This window comes from Rhinolophus sinicus, chromosome 9, assembly GCF_057876585.1.
Source record: "Rhinolophus sinicus isolate RSI-liver-muscle chromosome 9, RSI-T2T, whole genome shotgun sequence".
In the NCBI taxonomy this organism is placed as follows: domain Eukaryota; kingdom Metazoa; phylum Chordata; class Mammalia; order Chiroptera; family Rhinolophidae; genus Rhinolophus; species Rhinolophus sinicus.
In genome coordinates, this window is record NC_142509.1 from 20,863,325 (window position 1) to 20,881,686 (window position 18,362).

At 51.0% G+C, this 18,362-nt stretch overlaps 2 protein-coding genes across 3 annotated transcripts in view; one reads left to right on the forward strand and one right to left on the reverse strand.

Annotated features, from left to right (window-relative positions):
* The first annotated feature begins 1,073 nt into the window (after positions 1-1,073).
* Positions 1,074-11,474, forward strand: PIK3IP1 (phosphoinositide-3-kinase interacting protein 1). The gene is made up of 6 exons (XM_019754272.3): positions 1,074-1,310; positions 2,136-2,252; positions 2,339-2,458; positions 3,330-3,530; positions 3,626-3,704; positions 9,747-11,474. The coding sequence occupies exons 1-6, from the start codon at positions 1,226-1,228 to the stop codon at positions 9,949-9,951; spliced, it is 807 nt and encodes a 268-aa protein (XP_019609831.2). The 5' UTR covers positions 1,074-1,225; the 3' UTR covers positions 9,952-11,474.
* A 1,135-nt stretch (positions 11,475-12,609) lies between these two features.
* The window catches only part of LIMK2 (LIM domain kinase 2), a 54,399-nt gene continuing 48,646 nt past the window's right edge, over positions 12,610-18,362 (reverse strand). For both annotated transcript variants that reach the window (XM_019754270.3, XM_019754271.3), the window contains 3 exons: positions 17,740-17,795; positions 16,426-16,583; positions 12,610-14,374 (listed from right to left, as the gene is read on the reverse strand). In XM_019754270.3, the coding sequence (XP_019609829.1) occupies positions 14,230-14,374; positions 16,426-16,583; positions 17,740-17,795 (359 nt within the window). In that variant the 3' untranslated portion in view covers positions 12,610-14,229. The remainder of the gene's footprint in view (positions 14,375-16,425; positions 16,584-17,739; positions 17,796-18,362) is intronic.

Below are 18,362 nucleotides of genomic sequence, written 5' to 3' on the forward strand. Positions count from 1 at the left end.
GAAAAAAAAAGGAAAAAGGGGGCCGGCCCGGTGGCTCAGGCAGTTAGAGCTCCGTGCTCCTAACTCCGAAGGCTGCCGGTTCGATTCCCACATGGGCCAGTGGGCTCTCAACCACAAGGTTGCCGGTTCAATTCCTGGAGTCCCACAAGGGATGGTGGGCTCTGCCTCCTGCAACTAAGATTGAACACGGCACCTTGAGCTGAGCTGCCTCCCGGATGGCTCAGTTGTTGGTTGGAGCGCGGGCTCTCAACCACAAGGTTGCTAGTTCAATTCCTCGACTCCCACAAGGGATGGTGGGCAGCGCCCCCTGCAACTAAGATTGAACACGGCACCTTGAGCTGAGCTGCCGCTGAGCTCCCGGATGGCTCAGTTGGTTGGAGCCCGTCCTCTCAACCACAAGGTTGCCGGTTCGACTCCCACAAGGGATGGTGGGCTGCGCCCCCTGCAACTAGCAACTGGCAACTGGACCTGGAGCTGAGCTGCGCCCTCCACAACTAAGACTGAAAGAACAACAACGTGAAGCTGAACAGAACCCTCCACAATTAAGATTGAAAGGACTTGACTTGGAGAAAAGTCCTGGAAGTGCACACTGTTCCCCAATAAAGTCCTGTTCCCCTTCCCCAATAAAATTAAAAAAAAAAAAAAATCCATGCAAACAGTTTCCACCTTAGGAAACTAGATCTTTAAAAAAATAAATAAAAAAGAAGGGGTTACTCCCACCTGGTTATTTGTGCCCCCTTTGTGGTCTTGAGTTCCTCTCAGTTGTTGCAGCTAGCATGTCCTCCCTAAGCTGTTCTGCCCTAGTGACTATAATTCCAACCCCCCTGCCCAGCAATGATGCCTCTTGACAGAATTACTTTCTGTACTCACACAAACGGACACAGAAGAAATGAAAAGCCCTGGGGATGCAGCCAGTGCAGGTTTCAAACTGATCGCTGTTAAGCACAACCTGAATTTCTCTGCCTCCCTTCATTTAGCAGAGTTCCTCTCTTGGCTCAGGGTTAGTGATCTTGCGTGGCATAGGAGGCTTAGGACCCAGGGGGCGCCTTTCAGCCGAAAAACACCTCGCTGCAGCAAGCTAGCTGGGAAGCTCCCAGTTCTAAAGAGAGGCTGTTTACCAGAAGAGCATAACAAGGGCAGGTCTGACTGCAAGGCTGGGACAGGGAGGCAGAGCTGCCGCCAAAGGGGACTCCTGTTGGACACTGGTTGGTCAATCACCTGCAAGATGAAGGTGGTGAGGATGCTGTTAGCCTGGATGCAAACATTCCTCCTCAGCAACATGCTCCTAGCAGAAGTCTATGGATCTGGAGGTAAGATTACAATCTTTCCTTTCTGCAGCAACTTAAGGAAGCAGAAAGGGGAAAGCTCCCCCTTTCCCAAGCATGGCCAGGCGCCACAGGAAGATGACAGGAAACGAAGCTTTTAGGTGGTTTCTGTTGTCCCATGATAGCTTTTTTCCCTTCTTTCCCTGCAAGAGACTTGGAGCTCCATCTTTGCTATTCAGAACAAAGGCAAATAGCCACTTTCTCTTTCCTTTTCCTTGCCTGTGGCTCATGAGGGGGGGCTTATCACCCCTACTCCCTAAGTCCTGTTCTTTTTAGGGGCTTTGCATGGTGAGGCCAGAGCATAGGCCCTCCTTCCCCAGCCTCTTCCCGCGGGTCTCCTGCTGAGGGGAGTGGAAGTTTGGAATCACATCCAGGCAGCTAATGAGGCAGGTTCCCTCCGTTTGAGGATATCTTTTGCCTAACTTATCAAGGCTTTTGTAGAATTCTTTTGGCAGTGTTGCCTGTTGGAAGTTTGGCCATATCCGCAGAAAAGGGTACACCAGAGTTTACGTAACACGGAATTACAACACAGGGATGAATTTCAGGCTTGGCTGCCCACTGACCCAAAACACCCAGCCCCCCCCCCCCCGCACCCTCCTCCGGAGGGGCCACAGGTACCAGAATAGCAACCCTTTGCACTTGTGCAGTTTTCCGGCTTAAAAAATAAAAAATAAAAAAAAGAGGTCTGGGCACCGGGGGGGTTTTCCACGTGAGGCAGGGAAGCCCAGCAGGACCTAGGGTCTCCCAGCCGGAGTGACCCTGACTTCCCTGCTCGCCACTCAGTGTCCGGGGGACTCCTGTTCCTCACAGGCTGCTTCTGGGACAACGGCCACCTGTACAGGGCGGACCAGCCCTCTCCCTCGCCGGGCCTCCGCTGCCTCAACTGGCTGAATGCGCAGAGCAGCCTGGCCTCTACCCCCGAGTCCGGTGAGTGTCCACCCTGGGCGGTGGGCGGGAGGCGGCCGCGGTCGCGGCCCCTGCCCGGGTCCATGGCGCCTTCTCTCCCCTCCCAGGCGCCGGCAACCACAGCTACTGCCGGAACCCAGACCAGGACCCGCGCGGGCCCTGGTGCTACGTCAGCGGCGAGGCCGGCGCTCCCGAGAAGCGGCCTTGCGAGAACACGCGCTGCCCAGGTACCCGCCTCAGACCCCGGGAACCTCAGACGCCCCCAAGCCCAGGGCGCCTGGGAGCGGCTGTTACAGCCTCCACGCACGTGCGGCCGCACGACGCTGGCCCAGCCCCGCCCCCGCGCCGTCCGATTGGCCAGGGCTATCTCCAGGCCGCGGGGCCCAAAGCTCATTGGCCACTGTAGCCTCTCGGAGTGAGCTCATCCTACGCGACCGCCTTGTAAACAACCGTGGGAGGCGGGGCTTCGCTCTGTGCCCGCCCCGCTGCCTGGGGTAGCCCTTAGCGATCCCCTCAGTGTTTACTGACAGTTTGTGGATCATCTGCTCTCTGCTAGGCTATGCTCACAGCGCTCCCTGGGAAGAAACGGGGGGATCTAAGCCTCAGAGAAGTTCAGCAACTTACCGAAGGCAATGGCAGGGTCCAGATTTGAATCCAAGTTTCTTAGATTCCAGAGCGCAGGCTTGTTGCTTCAGACGCAGCAAGACAGTTCTCTAGGATTAAATGGAATACGTAAGGCATATAACAGGGATTGGCGTGAAGCTTGGGCTCAATAAAGGTGAATTGTCCAGAAGACTGGGACACTGGGACTGTCTCCTGTTATAGAGGGGGACACCCTGGAGAGGATGGCAAGGATTTGAGCAGATGAAGACATGGGAGGCAGGAGAGGCCTTATGGCCTTCCCCTTACATTTCCCTGTCCCAGCAATGGTACAGCCCTTTCAGGCTTGGTCTTGCCGCTGGGGCAGGGTTTGATTTCAGTGTGTATGGGGCATTGTAAGGTGGACACCCCCTGCTCCCCCAATACTCAGGCCTGCTTTAATTGTGAAATTCACTCAGGTTACTCTCTGATGAGAGCTGTTTCCCACTTTACTTCCAGAGACCGCTTCCCAGGACCCGCCAACCTCCACAACAGAAACCAAGGAGGCGTCTGAAGTGCCAGGTGGAGACGAGGTGCAGGTGTTCGCCCCTGCCAACACCCTGCCTGCCCAGAGCGAGGTGGCAGCTGTTCAGCCAGTGATTGGCATCAGCCAGCGGGTGCGGGTGAACTCGAAGGAGAAAAAGGATCTGGGAACCCTAGGTAGGACTGCCCCAGCCCTGTCCTGTGGGATTCATGAAGTAGTTGCTGCTTATCTGGGGTGAGGCTAATGGGGCCTTGTGTCCTGTCCTTGGCAGGTTACGTGCTGGGCATTACCATGATGGTGATCATCATTGCCATTGGGGCTGGCATCGTCCTGGGCTATACCTATAAGAGGTTAGTAGCTTCTCTTCTGGGCTCCCTGAGAGGATGGGAGGAAGGCACACAAAGTCAAATCACACTCCTTTGGGTCTTACTCAAAAAGAAAGTGAGGAAAGAGGAAATACCAGCTCAAGATGTAGAGACTTGGTTCTAGTCTTTACTAGGTGACCTTAGACAGACCCTTTCCTTTGGTGCCTTTACTCCTCCCCCCAAAGCCTTTTGAAGTAGGTGTTCTTGTTCCCCATGTTATAGATGAGGAAACCTTTGTCAGAGAGGTAAAGTGAGTTGCCCAAGGTCACTGCCTGGGAGTGGCAGAACCTGGATTCAAACCCAGCTCTTTTGATAATACCAAACTCCCTGATGGTCTAAGCCAGTGTGTCTGGGGTGAAGTGAGTGACACTGCAGAAATCAGGCTGGACACTCACTGCAGGGATCCTGAGATGGAATTCTTTCTGTGAGTTATAAAATTCTGCTATAAGAAGAGGTCCGCAGCCACCACTTATGCCACTGTGGCTTGAATTTCCTGCGCCATAAGGATCTCCTCTAGGACAGGATGAAAAAAGTGAGTTGGAGGACAGAGAGCCTATTTACGACCCCTCACCACATACCAGAAAGCCAAGAGGCTACATGGGAAACCCAGGGACATGCCCTGTGTCATGAGACAGCAAGAGGAAAAATGCTTATTTGGAGAGGGTTCCCTGAGATAACCTGTGGCAAAGGCTGTCATATGACAGGTGCATGATGATAAACCAGAGCTGCATTCATTTTTATAGAAATGGCTGGCTCTGGGAAAATTATTTGCCATTTGGGGGGATTTGTCAGAATCAGGGGATTTGACCTCCAGCCCTGATTTTCTGTGGTATTTCTCTCCTGTGGTCTGAGAAGGCTTCATGTAAGGGAAGTGACATGGTGGCCTGCATGTCTGAGCCCACAGCCCTAGGGAATCACCCAGCATTAAATAAACCTAAGGTGTCCTTAGAGGTGATGTAGTCAACCTCCTCATTTTACAGATGGAAAAGGGAAGGTGTTGAGTAACAACAATGACAACAACAACACTAGCAGCAGCAGCAGCAACAAACATTTAACGTATGCCAGATACTGCCTCAAGCAGTTGCGTGCTTTAACTCAATTCTCACAATCACTTTTATGAGGCAAATAATGGTATTAATCCCCAGTTTACAGATTATGAAACTGAGGTAAAAGAGGAGATGTACCTTGCCTGAGATCACACACCTAACATTTGGTGGAACCAAGTTTTAACCCTGCCCCTAACAAGCTGTCTGTGTGACTTTGGGCAAGATGCTTCTATTTCCTACTCCAGAACATTGCTGTAGCTAAGACATGTGACTGCTCAGCTTGGTGGTCACAAACAATAGCTGTTTTTCTTTTCTGTAAAATGTGGGTACTGTACTAACGCGCTCCAAGCCCTGTTCCTTCTCTAGTTTTCCGTGATTCAGGAAGCAGAGGTTCAGAGAAGGGAAGTGTTGACCTGAGAGGGTCTCCTGAGTCCCAGTCCAAGGTGGTTACCCCCAGTGGGATGGTTGACATGGCAGGTTGAGGGACACCTTCTTGTTCATATCAGAGAGTTAGAGGAAATGATGTAGTGGCCCCGGCCTACAGTTTGTAGTCAGAACCAAACCATGTTAGCTGAGTTTAACCCTTCTTCCTCAGCCACTGGATAGCAGTTGACTCTCCTCCAATCTTGTGACAGTTTCCAGGCCTCCAGGCGCCTGAATTGACTAAACGTTCTTAATTCCAAGCTCAGTTCTTATGCCCATTGAGGAAGCCAGTCCTTTCTTCTAGATTTGCTACTCTTAGATTGTCATGAGACTGCCCTGAAGCCTAATATTTGCTTCCCTGTAAACTCAGGGCAGGACACCAAGTCACCAGACTCCCCGTCACTAACCTCCGGACCAACCCTTTCCTCGCAAAAGTGCTCTGAGAACACTATACAACAGGAAACCACATGTGGGCTAGCGGCAAGCTCTCCCCAGAGTCAGAGAACACGTGTTCTGTTGAGTGTACGTTCTGCCACTGTGCACCTCGGTTTCTTGTCTGTTAAATGGGGATATATCCTCCTTCCACACACGTCATACCCACCCCACACCCCCACACCCAAGATTATTACAAATAGTAAATGTAAATAGTAGAACACTTGTAGGATCTTGCCCAAGCCTCATGGCCACACGAGAAGAATCGCTTTTACACTGTTTTACATGCGATGTCCAAGGTACACAGCTAATAAGCTGTATCTACAGATTATCAATAGCTCCAGAGAGGCCTAGTAGCTTCATGCAAATTTGCTTTGAATTGCAAAGGACAGTAGGAAAAATAGAAACTTTAAAAATAAAATAGCTGGCTTTAGAAGTCAAAATAATAATAAAAAAAAATAAAGTAAACCAGGGTCCAGTTCTGGAACTGCTACCAATTCTGGGTGTGACACTGGAAAAATCATTTACCTTCTCTGGTTTCGTCAGAGTTTCCTCATCTTAAAATAGTGTAGGGGCAGGAGGTTAGATATGATGATCTAATATTTCCTAAAAAGACATTATTACCTGCTGGGGGCTGCAGGCAGTACTGGGTTCAAATCCCAGCTCTGCCATTTGCTTGAATAAATGATTTAATCTCTTTGCATCTGCCTTCCCATCTCTGAACCAGAAATCCTAATAGATACCATACAGGTTTGTTGTGAGGATGAAACGAGACAGTGTCGTTTGGGCATACAGTTGGTGTTCACCTTAGCTGCCTTGAGGAACTTTTCCTGAGAGCCGTGTGGCACAGCACTGCTGCCTGGGAAAATAGCCATGGTTCAGAGTTACGTAATAATTTGAAGACACCTGTGTTGCCTGGAGGTAGTCTCCAGTGGCTCCACAACCTCCCCCGCGGGAGGGAAAAATGTGAGAGGCAGGCAGGAGCTTCATCCACACCTGCTCTCTCTGGCCAGCTCCCGATCCTGGCCCTGGAGCAGTCGGGGGATAGAATTACCAGAGTCTTGAACTCTGCCAAAGGCCATGAGGCTAATGGGATGGAGCTTTCCCCTGGCGGGGAAGGGTGGGTAGGCACCAGACTTCTCTCAGGGGAGGAAGGGCGGCAGGTGGGGGTGGGTGAGGGCTTAGCCAGGCTGGTCTTTGTCCTGGTTGTCTAGGCCACGAGGTTCAGACGTCCAGTCTGCAGTTCCCTCCCTGGTCCCTGCCCCAAGCGCAGTCAGTGTCTTTGCTAGCTCTGGAGGGAGCGCTTTTTTTCTGATTAAAAAGGCAAAGGAAAAACTGTAAGCCAACACCACTCTACCCCCTTAGGAAAGGAGCTGAGTCAGTGAATAAGCCTTTTTGTCCTTTCTTGGCTGCCAGACAACAGCCTGGCTGCCCCCACCCCCCAAGAAAGGCAGTGAGAATGGGCTGAGCTGCCTGATGGTCAAAGCAGCAGGCCTAGTAGCCTCTCAGATCTTGAAGGGAGCTGGGGGCAGCCACTGCATCTGCAGGACACACAGGTACCGTTAACAGGAGGCACATGGGGTTGGGTGTGTTTTGAGGCTTCTAAATGGATGAGACTATAATCCAAATGAGTCCCAGCATCTGCTTCCTTTATCCTTGGCTGCTCTTCCAGCGCTGCTCTGCCTCATTAATACGAAATTGATTTTTCCCCCCTAAAGACTCGTGTATGATGCAGCCTGACCATTGTCAACAGCTCGGCTGGACACAGCCAGATGTTTGGTAAAGGAGGTAGCTAAGGAAAACAGTCTGTTTCTTCATCTATAAAATGTGGATATTATCTTGCAAAGTTGCTGTGGAAATGAAAGATGATACATAAAGTGTGTGGCATCCAGGAGATGTATAGGAAGCTCTCCTCATCCTGGATGGGAAGCCATTTCCTGGCACCGTAGTAGGTACTCAGTAAGAACCCTTTCCCTCCAGCCCCTTAGATTTTGAAATTCAGGCCTGGGCAAAAGACACTTGCACACTCCACTTCTTTTGAAAATTGCCTTTTGGTCTTCGGCGGGCTTAGGGGCTCCCTTGATAATAAAATTAAACCCAGACCTTCCAAGATTCTCCCTACATGGGCAACCTTGAAGAATCTGGCTTTTTGTTTTATTCTGGAGGTAGGTATTTCCTTCTATGTGGCAGCAGTTGTAACTGATGAACAGTGTCCAGGGGCAAAATGAATCTCGGGCTGTGAGTGGGGATGCACTTGGTCTAAATGACCCTTCCCCCATGTCCCTCCGTTTCTCCTCTGGGCGCTCTGGGAGTTACTCTGCTGCAGGAGTTGGTGGAGTCCAGTACAGAGACTAGTGAGAAGGCTAGGGGAGGAGCCTCAGGCTTGCACATCCAGAAACTCAGTCATCCAGGGTGACTCAGGGAGATGAGCTCACAAATTTGCCTTCTGTGACCTTACACTGAGAACTAGGGAATCAGAGCACGTCTCATGCTCTGATTCCCTAGTTCTCTTACAGAGTGTTGGGGGCTGTAGTCCATCTCCTTGTTTTACAGAGGGTGAAATGAATGCCCAGAGAGCAGGGGAATTGCTGAGGTCACGTAAACAATACTAGCCTTGGCTGGTCAGTAGGAGAGTTTCCTTGGGAAACCAGATTAAGATAACATTGTTTGGTGAGTCAAGTCATATTCAGGACAAATCATAATAACCTCCTATGAGTTTTATAGTAGCAGTTACACTGGTTTCGAAATGCTTTCACATTCATTATCTTATTCTGAGGCAGATATTATCCCCATTTCACAGATAAGGGAACCAAGGCTCAGCAAGGCTAAGTGTTTTGCCAAGTGTCACACAGCCAAGGCTGTTGGTACTAGAACATGAGTAAAGAGAACTGGTTGATTTAGACAGTTCTGAGGCACGTGTACAAACTCCTCCCCTTCCAGCACCTATTATTTTCTTAATAGTCTCCTGTCTCTGGAAACTTCTGTCATTGCATCTCACATCGTGACAGATACGTAATCGTTCAGATCTCAGCCATCTCTGTGAGGAGGTCTAAAGTAGGCTCGTATTGTTTCACCGAGTCATCCATCAGCTGCCTGTTACAAGGCCTCTTTGGGGGAGGTGCTCCCTCCAGGAAGATTTCCTCTGGCAGCTGATCCCACATATCTAGTTGCTGGCTTTGGAGGATGCTGACCTGGGTCCTGGGTGCTGGTTCTGGTGTGCAGTGTGCTAGGCACTCACCAAGCCCTTTGGCCTGCCATGCGGGTAGCCTGGGCCAGTGGGGATGGCCCTACATGTGTAGCCAGAACACTGGGCTTGAGTCCCTGCCCCACCATTGCTTTGGGGCGAACTTTTCTGAGTTATCAGCAGAGTTCAAGACTTCAGTCTGAGCCCATCATGTGGTTGGGGAGTTCTTTAACTTCTCTGGGCCATTTCCTCATCTATAAAATGAATAAGATCTACTTCTTCGAGTTCAGCTGAAAATGAAGTGAGATAATGTACATAAAGTCCTTAGCATGGAGTCAATGTTCCACGTAAGTAAATGAGGCAACACCATGGCCTGATCGGGTCACTGAGCACTATGAAAATTCAAAGGCGTGTGAAAACTGAGGGGTCTGATGGTCATTATCTCCTTGTTCCCCAATTGAGCTAAGCAGCCTTCAGAGTACCTTTTGCCATCTGCGTGGGTTGAGGACTGTCCCTGTTTCCAGCTGGGGTTCACATCTTCTGGGACTTTAGGATAAGACAACTGTCTCAGAACAGGATAGTCGGGTCAGCTTTATGGACTTTATGGGTTAGGGCTGAGCTAGCTCTCTGGGTCTCCGGAGTCCTAGGCTGAAAGAACAAAACTGCATCTTACTCGAAGTGTCTTTCCTCTACATTCTCGTCACGGAAGCCCACTAGCTCTGTGAGGGACATGCCACTATCACCCCCATTTTACAGAGAAGGAAGCAGAGACCAGAGGTGTACGAGCTCCTGGTTAAGGGTCTGGCAGAACGGAAATCTAGGACATCCCTGTTTATTGCTGGGACCACGGCTAGCTCCTGCCCTGCCTAGGCCTCGAGATACTATCTAATGAGCCAAGCCTGCAAGAGGCACAGCCTGAACGCTTCCCTCTTTTCTCGCCAGGGGGAAGGACCTGAAAGAGCAGCATGAGCAGAAAGTGTGTGAGAGGGAGATGCAGCGAATCACCCTGCCTTTGTCTGCCTTCACCAACCCCACCTGTGAGATCGTGGATGAGAAGACTGTCGTGGTCCACACCAATCAGACTCCAGTGGACCTTCAGGAAGGCAGCGTCCCCCTTATGGGCCAGGCAGGCACTCCTGGGGCCTGAGCCCCTGCACAGTGGGCAGGAGCCCATGCAGACACTGGTGCAGGATGGCCTGCCCTCCTACAGCTGGGAGGGCTGACACATCTTGTTGTGGTTAAAACCCTCCCCTCCTTTTCTTTGTTTTCGGTGAATCATAAGAAGCACGTGACACTGTGGGCTGAGGGCGAGTCCTGGGTAGGGTCCTACCAATGCTCTGTCTCCATTTCTTGGAGCAGGAGTTTGCCCGTGAATGGAGACCGTGGCAGCCCTCACAGCAGTGCTGCTGACAAGGGCTTCCAAACATTGCCTGTGCCCCAGAACTGAATCAGGGACGGACAGGGAGCGCCCCTGGGCTCCTCTGTGCTTTATTATCTAAGGTGGCCTTGGTGTCCGCCCTTCCATTTGTTTTCTGTGGGCTTGAGTGGCATACACTGTTATTCATAGTTCAGGTCAAGCAGGTCGAGAGGTGGCATTTAAGAAAATATATTTAGTTTTTTAAATATTTGGGGTGGAACGCTCTACTGACCTCTGAGAACAGGAAATGCGTTTGTCTAGCAGTCTGAGCTGTGGGTTGAGAACGGGATCTAGGCTGGGGACCGCTGGGTGTGTACCAGCCTGCTGGCAGAGATGTGCCTTGATACCAGTGGGCTGGGGCCCAGGGACTCTTCCTGTTTTGAAAGGAAAGGAACGGAAGAATCGCACTGAACATTCCACTTAGGGTAGAGAAGGATCGCGACTGCCTTAGGCCACAGGACCTGAGATGAGCTGGAGTGCTCCAGATGCTGTCTCTTCAGTGACCTCTCTCCGTTTTGCAGGGGTAAGACTCCAGCCAGCTAACCTATGGGAATTACACTGTGGGGCCTTGTGAGCTGCTGCTCAGAGGCTAACCTGCAAACGAAGCTCAGAGGCAAGGTAATAGAGTGCTTCAGGGCTTACCCCTGCAGTGGCCTAAATTTGCAGGTGGCTCTGTGGCTTCTAGGCCAGTGCCTTCCAGCAGGGCACTGGGACTAGGGTCACAACCCCTAACTTGTAAAGCAGTCATAGAACCACTGGAAGGGACCTTATGGTTCCTCAAGCCTTTTGGACGTAGGGGTCCAGAGGGGGAAAGTGACACCCGAGGCCATAGAGCAAGCTACTGGCATGGCCAAGAGAGTACATTTTCCCACTGTGCTACCTGTGGCAAAGGCTCAGCAGGGCCTCCAAGTCCTGAGGTCACACTCGGAGGCCTTAGCAGTGCTCCCAATCCAGAGCTTCCTTCCTAAAGCCCTTCCACTGCCCCATTTGGTGGGGGAGGGGCGGCAGTTAGTGGGGCCCATCCTCTTGAGCAGACTGTTCCCAGGGGTCAGTGGTACCGATTGGGACCTATGCCTCAGGGGGTCTCTTGGTATTACTGATACTGAAGAAGAGAACATTACTGGTTTCTACTTTTCTATAAAAGCATTTCTCTCTGTACATGTCTAATATACCTCATTCTGACACCTGCATATAAAATGCAGGAAACTGCTCTGCATTTGACTTATATAAATAAATAAATAAAAAAGATGCCATATTGCCAAGTTTTTCTTGGGTGCTAGAAACACTGCTCCCATGACGTGGAAGGCTTTTGGTTACCTTGTCAACACCTGTGTGGCAAGCGCTGGCTTTCTCCCTCACCCTGGCCCTGTAACCTGGAGGTAGCAACAGTTGAATGGTTGGTAACTGCAGCCTCCGTCTGTCATCACCGGGCATCTTTCAGGTTGAAGCTGCAAGCAAGATGGGTGTGCGGGCGTCTCAATAGGTTGTTGGCCACTGCAAATCCTCTCCCCCTCAGCGTTCTTTCTGAGGTGCGGGTAGTTGAAATGGACATGCAGGCAGCGCTTGGCTGGGGCTGGAAACAACTGGTGGGTGGTGGGGCTGCAGCAGCCAGAGGAAGGGTGTGTGTGCAGAGGAGGGTGGGTCTTTGGGCTGCCGGGAACAACTCTGAGCTGAGGAAGGACCCTGCCAGGTGACTCCTAGGGCTCCGAAAGCAACTAACAATGGGAGTGTTTGTTAAGAGTTTAGCAAGGGATTTCAGCGTTCTTAGTCCGTAGGAACACCGAGGGTGACCTCTGCCCATGCCCAGACACCGCTCTATAGTTCTATCTGCAAGAGGCACCCTACAACTTCAGTTTTTCCAGGAATCAGATTCTGCCCTTAAGTTGGGGCTCCTCAGGCTTTGGAGAAATCACCTTTGGGTAGATGGATGTGTACTGTGCTCAGGGTCCCGCACACCAGATAGCATCATCCTGCCCAAAGGTTACCCCTCGACAACACCCCCACGAGCAGAGGCAAGAACTGCGTCTTTTCCTCTCACAAGCACTAGGGCTGGGGGTGACTTGCCTTCCTTTCTTCCCATTATGAAGGCGGCACCAGCCCTGCGGACAGGACTCCAGGATATCCAGGCTTCAGGAGTGCACGTGTATTAGAGGGGGGGAGTATAGGGCTCCAAAGGAACGACCCCGCTGGCAGGTGGGAGTCAGCCCTGCTCTAAGGCCTGGGCTGCCGCAGGTGGGATGGACATTTTCTGTAAGGAATGGGGATTAGAGTTGGGGAGTCATGTGGCCTGGCCAGTAGCAGTCCCCCAGAAGGGAGCAGACAGGCCAGCAAACCCTCCATATGCATCTCCTTGAGCCATGTCCCAAGTCACACTCTCAGTATTTCCAGTTTTGTTAACTGCTTAATTTATTTGGTCTGCTCAATGGCCCAGCTTGGACCCACCACTCCCAAGCTTGCGGGACAGCTGAGGCACAACCAGCCATACAATGCTGACCTTGCTGCTGCTGGGAGCCCAGGGCTCAACCCCACGAGCCTGCACACTCACACATAAGTATGGCCTATATAGCATAGCCAGAGATGACATCTAATCCCGCAACTCATCAGGTCTATGAACAGTATTTCACATATCACCCAACAGATACAACAAGATAGTATTAACAGCAACCACTCTCTTGGATCACTCCCACCCGCCTCCTCCCTCCCACCCCCAATACAACCACCACACATCGCAATAATATCCCAAACCCATCCCCAATTTGTTAAATATGGCGCAAGCACACAGACACTTAGGAGGAGGCAAATCTAGTATTTGTGTTGAGTCCCTGGAACTGTGGGAGCCAAGGTGGAGGCTGCCCCCAGGGCTTTCCAACCCATGGCTGTGGCTCAGGAGGTTGCAGCCGGGAGCTAGTGAGCTGGGCCAGCCAACGAGGGACGTAGAAGCCAGAAGGCCCAGCTCAGGGAGCTGTCTCTAAGCTCTGGGACTGCCACCACCTCTTCCTGCCCACGTTGGTACCTGGACCAGGCATGAAGGGTGAGCAGTAGCTGCCGCAAAGCCAAGAGATGGCTGAGAGTCCCACGGCTCCGGCCTCACACACTGGGCCTGTGACAAGCCACACTGTCCTCCAGAACCCATCTAGCTATAGCAAGTGTCTCGGGCTTCTGACTGAGGTGCCCATCAGGGTATGAGTGACAGCTGGCAGGATATGGGTTTTCTGGAGGGCAGAGCCTCTTTCCATCCGCCAGCCTCTTCCTGCACTGTGGGTGACTTCCTGTAGGCAGAGAGGATGCCACCCAGATGTTCTCAGCCAGTCTTTAGCAGTACAGTTTGAGAACTAGGCGGAAGTTCCCCTCACACAGGTGTGGCCTGGGAGGTGAACAGAACCCAACCCTTCCTTCCCGACTCCTGGCCGGTTCCACCACAAACTAAGGGACTCTTCAAAATCTACTCCCTCAACCCCTGCTCCAGGGGAGGGCGGGACATGGAGTGGCAGGGGGGTAGCACCACTTTCGTTTCACATCCTTGGATCGCCACTTGGCCACCAGTCTTCCTCTTGTCCACACTCCCACTTGAAGTCCACCTGTCCCCAGCTGGACCAGAGACTTCAGAGCCCATGGGCAGGTTCACCCTGGAATCCTGCCCAGCAGGTCCAGGTCACGCCGATTAGTGTAAGCAAGAGTCTCCTGGAAACCCACTGCCAGGTAGTTCCCCAGTGGTCCCGAGTAACAGCTTCTTCCTGGCCCAGGAGCCAGGCTTTTTTTGTCTTCTTCACAGCTTTCAGGAGAGTGTTGGATTTACAGACAGTAACCAGGCCCCAAAACTTGTGGAGATGCATTTCCCTGGTGCTGCGCCCGTTCGCCTCCTGGGGAGGTAGTAGGGATGGCTTGTTCTGCTTCTAAACAAGCCGCCAATCCACAGGAAACCCAGATGGCCCTGCCCACAGCAGGGATAGGGCGCAGAGGGGGCAATGCTGGCTGTGGAACGCCCCCCCGCAGGGGGCTGGGCCAGGGCTAGGGGGGCGAGTCCCTGGTCAGGCCGTACTGCACGCTCACAGTGTGGTCCAGCTCCTCCAGCTCTGCAGGCAGCGGGATGCCCAGCTCCCCCAGGTACAGGGAGAGGGCCTCAAAGTAGTCCTCCAGTTTTGAGAACGCCGGTCTAGAAAGAAGAGGGGTGAGTTGGAGGCAGGTAAAATATGGGCAGGCCATGGGGTGGTGTGGGCGGTACCCGGGCCTGTGGCTCAACCTCTTCCTAGTTGTAGGACCTCAGGAAAGCCTCTTAACCTTGCACTTCTGTGGGAAATGGGGATAAGATAATGCTATTGCTACTGCATAGAGTTGCTAGAAAGATCAGAGATAATACTGTGAGAAGGCTGGCCTTGCTCCAGGGGGTAGCTTGAAAAAAGAAAGTCCAGGAGAAAAAAGTTCCTCCTCCGTATGCCTTAGAGAAAATATAATTACCAAAGGTCGGGCTGGACTAAGTGCCATTTTAAAGTTCCTTTCCAGTCCTCAGACCGTTTCCACATCAATGGATCAGCCTGGGAAGGAGGCATTTCAGAGACTCAGCAGCTCATCCCAAGGAGAAAGCAAACAGGGACAGCTTAGGTGCCCTGGAATAATAAGACGTCTCAGCCTCCTCCCTCCCCCGCCTCCTGCATGTTGTTGCTTCAACATCTTATCACCCTCTCAGCTACCCCAACACTGTTATTTAAAACGACGACTTGTACCCTAAATAATTCTCTTTCCTCGGCGTTACATTTTTTAATAGCATTTGTCACTTTCTTGTATTCAATATCGCTTATCTATTGCTTATCATCTTTCCTTGCTAGCATGTGAGTTCCAGGAGGGCAGGCATCTGTTGTGTTCACTGATGTATCCCAAGTATTTAGCATAGTATCCAGCACATGGGAGGCACTCAGTAGATATTTTTGAATGAATTAAAGACAGACATTTAGAATGACTGAGAAGGGATATGAATTTTAGCAAACAGATATTGTGCAGCTTCACGTTTTCCTCATGCTCTTACTCCGGTGTTACTGACGGACTGCGGTCCTTTGGCCCATGAATATAAAGCCCCCCACCAGCCAGTCTGGATGCAATGGTGGACCTTTGGAAATCATTTTAAAATAAAGGTTATGTGCCAACTGGTTACCTTGGGGGGATGGAGTTGGGGAGCAGGAGAGTGTTGACAGGCATATTGGTTAGGAGACTATAGAAGACGTACACTTCCCGTGCTATAAACCGTGGGTGCCAAAAAATGTATACTAGTGGACACTTTGGTCAATGTTGCTCAAGCAGTAGTTCACCGTAATCAGAAGTGTCTGGATGCTGATCGTAACCACTTTGAGAACCTCTTGTAATTGCAGAATCAAACGTGACTTGTATTCATCTTTTGGTTTGTATCGGTATATATTGAGTATTACAGTTTTAATAGTTTTTTCCTTTCTTAAAATGTGTATCCATTTTTTTTGGCACCCTCTGTATTTTGTTAATGTTTCAATTTGTTTTTTTAAAAGAAACATAATTTTTTGATAGCAGAAAAAAGCACAAAGATTTTAGCTTTCTAATGCACAAACTTGTAAAGACCTGGGGAAACTGGTAATAATAAAAGCTATAACCTGAGAGAATTAAGATAATTGTAAAAAGATTTCTTTAAAGGAGAAAATTACCTAAACGTATAAAGACACTCACTGTGGTAATACCTATTACCAAGAGAAACTGGAAAAAAAACTAAACATTTACATTATATGTATTATAATACGTTTAGAGTCTCTTAATAGAATTTCATGTAGTCAACAAAAATGATAAACAGGAAGAATGGGTAATAACAAAAAAAATGCAGGGCAAAATATAAAACTTTTCTCTCAGATCATAACTATAAAAAAATGTGTGTGGCCATGGACAGGGGAATATGGAGACATGAAGACATTTATTTTGTTAGAATGGTATAGGTTTGGGTGAGTTTTCTTCTGTTAAAGTTTCTTTCAACGGCCGTGTCTCTGTGTTATACCCAGGTCACGTGGTACTATGCCCTTGTTCCCCACCCACCCCAATCCCCCACCTGGCACGTCAGAGTTGTTGGGTGCCTTCAGTGGTTGAGCTCAAGGCTTTTGCCCCACCCCTGTGCCTGGGAAAGGCTTGGGGATGGCCGAAGGCCGGAGCAAGCATCCCAAGACCTTGTGAGCTGGTGGGAAGGGGTGGGATACCAACCTGCTCTCGGGCTCCAGTTTGCAGCATATGACAGCCAGGGGAAAGAAGGCTGGGGGACAGTCTGTGGGGACAAACTTCTCCCAGAAAAGCTTCACGTTGAGGCCAAAGTCCAGTGTTCGGGGCAGGCAATCAGGATCTGCATACACCTGCCCGATGATCTGCAGGTGAGAAGGTGGCTGGTCAGGAATGGACTATGGCGGGTGCAGCCACAGAGCAGGGGAGAGGGATGCTGGTTCATGGACAGGAAGGATGGGCAGGAGAGGGAGATAAAAACCGAGGTCAGAGAGCTGACCCCCAACTCTCTCTCTCTAAATCTGGCTAATCCAGATTTGTCTCTCAGCTGAAAGTCTGGTTACTGAAGAGGGTTTAGAAGAGGTGTCACTGTAGCCGAAGCACAGTGTTCCAAATCTGGAGGGGCAGCTCCCACACATCCCACCCTGTGTGTCCCTGTGTCCCCTGCTAGAAGTCAGGTTCTGTGAAGTGAGGTGCTGTGTCGGATTCATGTCTGAAACCCTTTGGTGCCAGCCTAGTGCTTTGTACACAAATGTTCAATTGATCTCTATTAAACAAAACAATTCTTAAAAGAACCTTCCTTCAATATTCCAAGTGTCCCCGTCTCTCCTCTATCACTCACCACTTTGCAGGGATTACAGAAGCCTCTGGAAATATATGTTCGACTGCATGCTTTGAGATAGACTGAGCTAAGCTCCTAAGGGCATGAATCTTTCCAAGACTCACTTTGTACCCCACAGTACCTAGCACTGTGTCAGATGGGCTGGTACTTCCTGGAGTGGTTACTTCCACTTCTAGGCTGAGGGCAGGGACACCACCAGGGCCTGGAAGGAGGAGGTTGCATCTGGCCCAAGAGCTAGAGGGACAGCACCATGAACAATCTCCTGCCTTTCCTGGTGGAGTTCCGAGTCTCCCCTGCCCCTCACCAGCCATGTGACTAAGAGCAAGCCACTGCCCCTTTCTCTGTTTTTTTAAAGGAGGGTGCAGCACACAGTGGCCCATGTGGGGATCAAACCAACAACCTTGGGTGCTATCAGCACCACACTCTAACTAACTGAGCTAACTGGCCAACCCCACTGCCTCTTTCTAAGCCTGTTTCCTCACCTGAAAAAAGCCTACTTCGTCCTTATCATGGGACCAATGGGACTCGAATGTGTCAACAGCTGTGTGATGAACTGTACAACCCTACAATCGTGTTGATTTCATGGCGAGTTACTCATCCTTAGGAGGGGCCCCAGTTATGAGGCAGGGCAGAGCTCCTAAGCCTGCTGCCTCGGGCCTTGCGTACGTGCCGGAGCTCACCTCACAGAGAACGATCCCAAAAGAGAAGACATCCACCGTCTCATCGTAGCTCTTTCCTTGGGGAACACAGGAGAGCAGTGGGTTAGGTTTGGCCCCTTACCTGCCCTGCACTGAGTCTAGGGCCAGGCCAGGCCATAGCCAAGAACTGGGTTAGAACAGGTTCCGTGGGGATGCCCCACACGCTTCCCAGGACCGGTACCATCTGAAAACTACCTTTCCTAAGCCCTGGGTGGGCTGCCTTGGAAAGATCTTATGGAACAACACTGCCCATGACGGAACTGCGTGGGATAATGAAAGAGAACTGGACCAGGGTTCATCTGGACGGTTCCATTAGCCAGCTGTGTGCTCTTGAGCAAAGCACTGAGCTTCTCTGGGCCTCAGATCCCAAAAAGGGTTGTATCAGGCCACTTCTGAGGCCTCACAACCTCGTGTTTCCAGAGATCCAGCCAGGAGCATCTCTGGTGGTTGGTTTGAGCATTATCCACAAGGGGGCACCACACTTCAGCACGGAGAGAGAAGAAAGGCTAAGGCTCAGGCAACAGACAGCCTGAGCGCTCACGTACCGCTGGGCCACAAAAGCCACCTCACCCGAAGCCCAGGATGGAACACCGATCAGCTGGTAG

Excerpts from the sequence above, each read along its gene's own strand:
- PIK3IP1 (XM_019754272.3), top strand. The coding sequence starts at position 1,226 with ATGAAGGTGGTGAGGATGCTGTTAGCCTGGATGCAAACATTCCTCCTC. Across the intron at positions 2,253-2,338 it reads GGCCTCTACCCCCGAGTCCG|GCGCCGGCAACCACAGCTAC; the intron begins GTGAGTGTCCAC and ends CTCCCCTCCCAG. Across the intron at positions 3,531-3,625 it reads AAAGGATCTGGGAACCCTAG|GTTACGTGCTGGGCATTACC; the intron begins GTAGGACTGCCC and ends TGTCCTTGGCAG.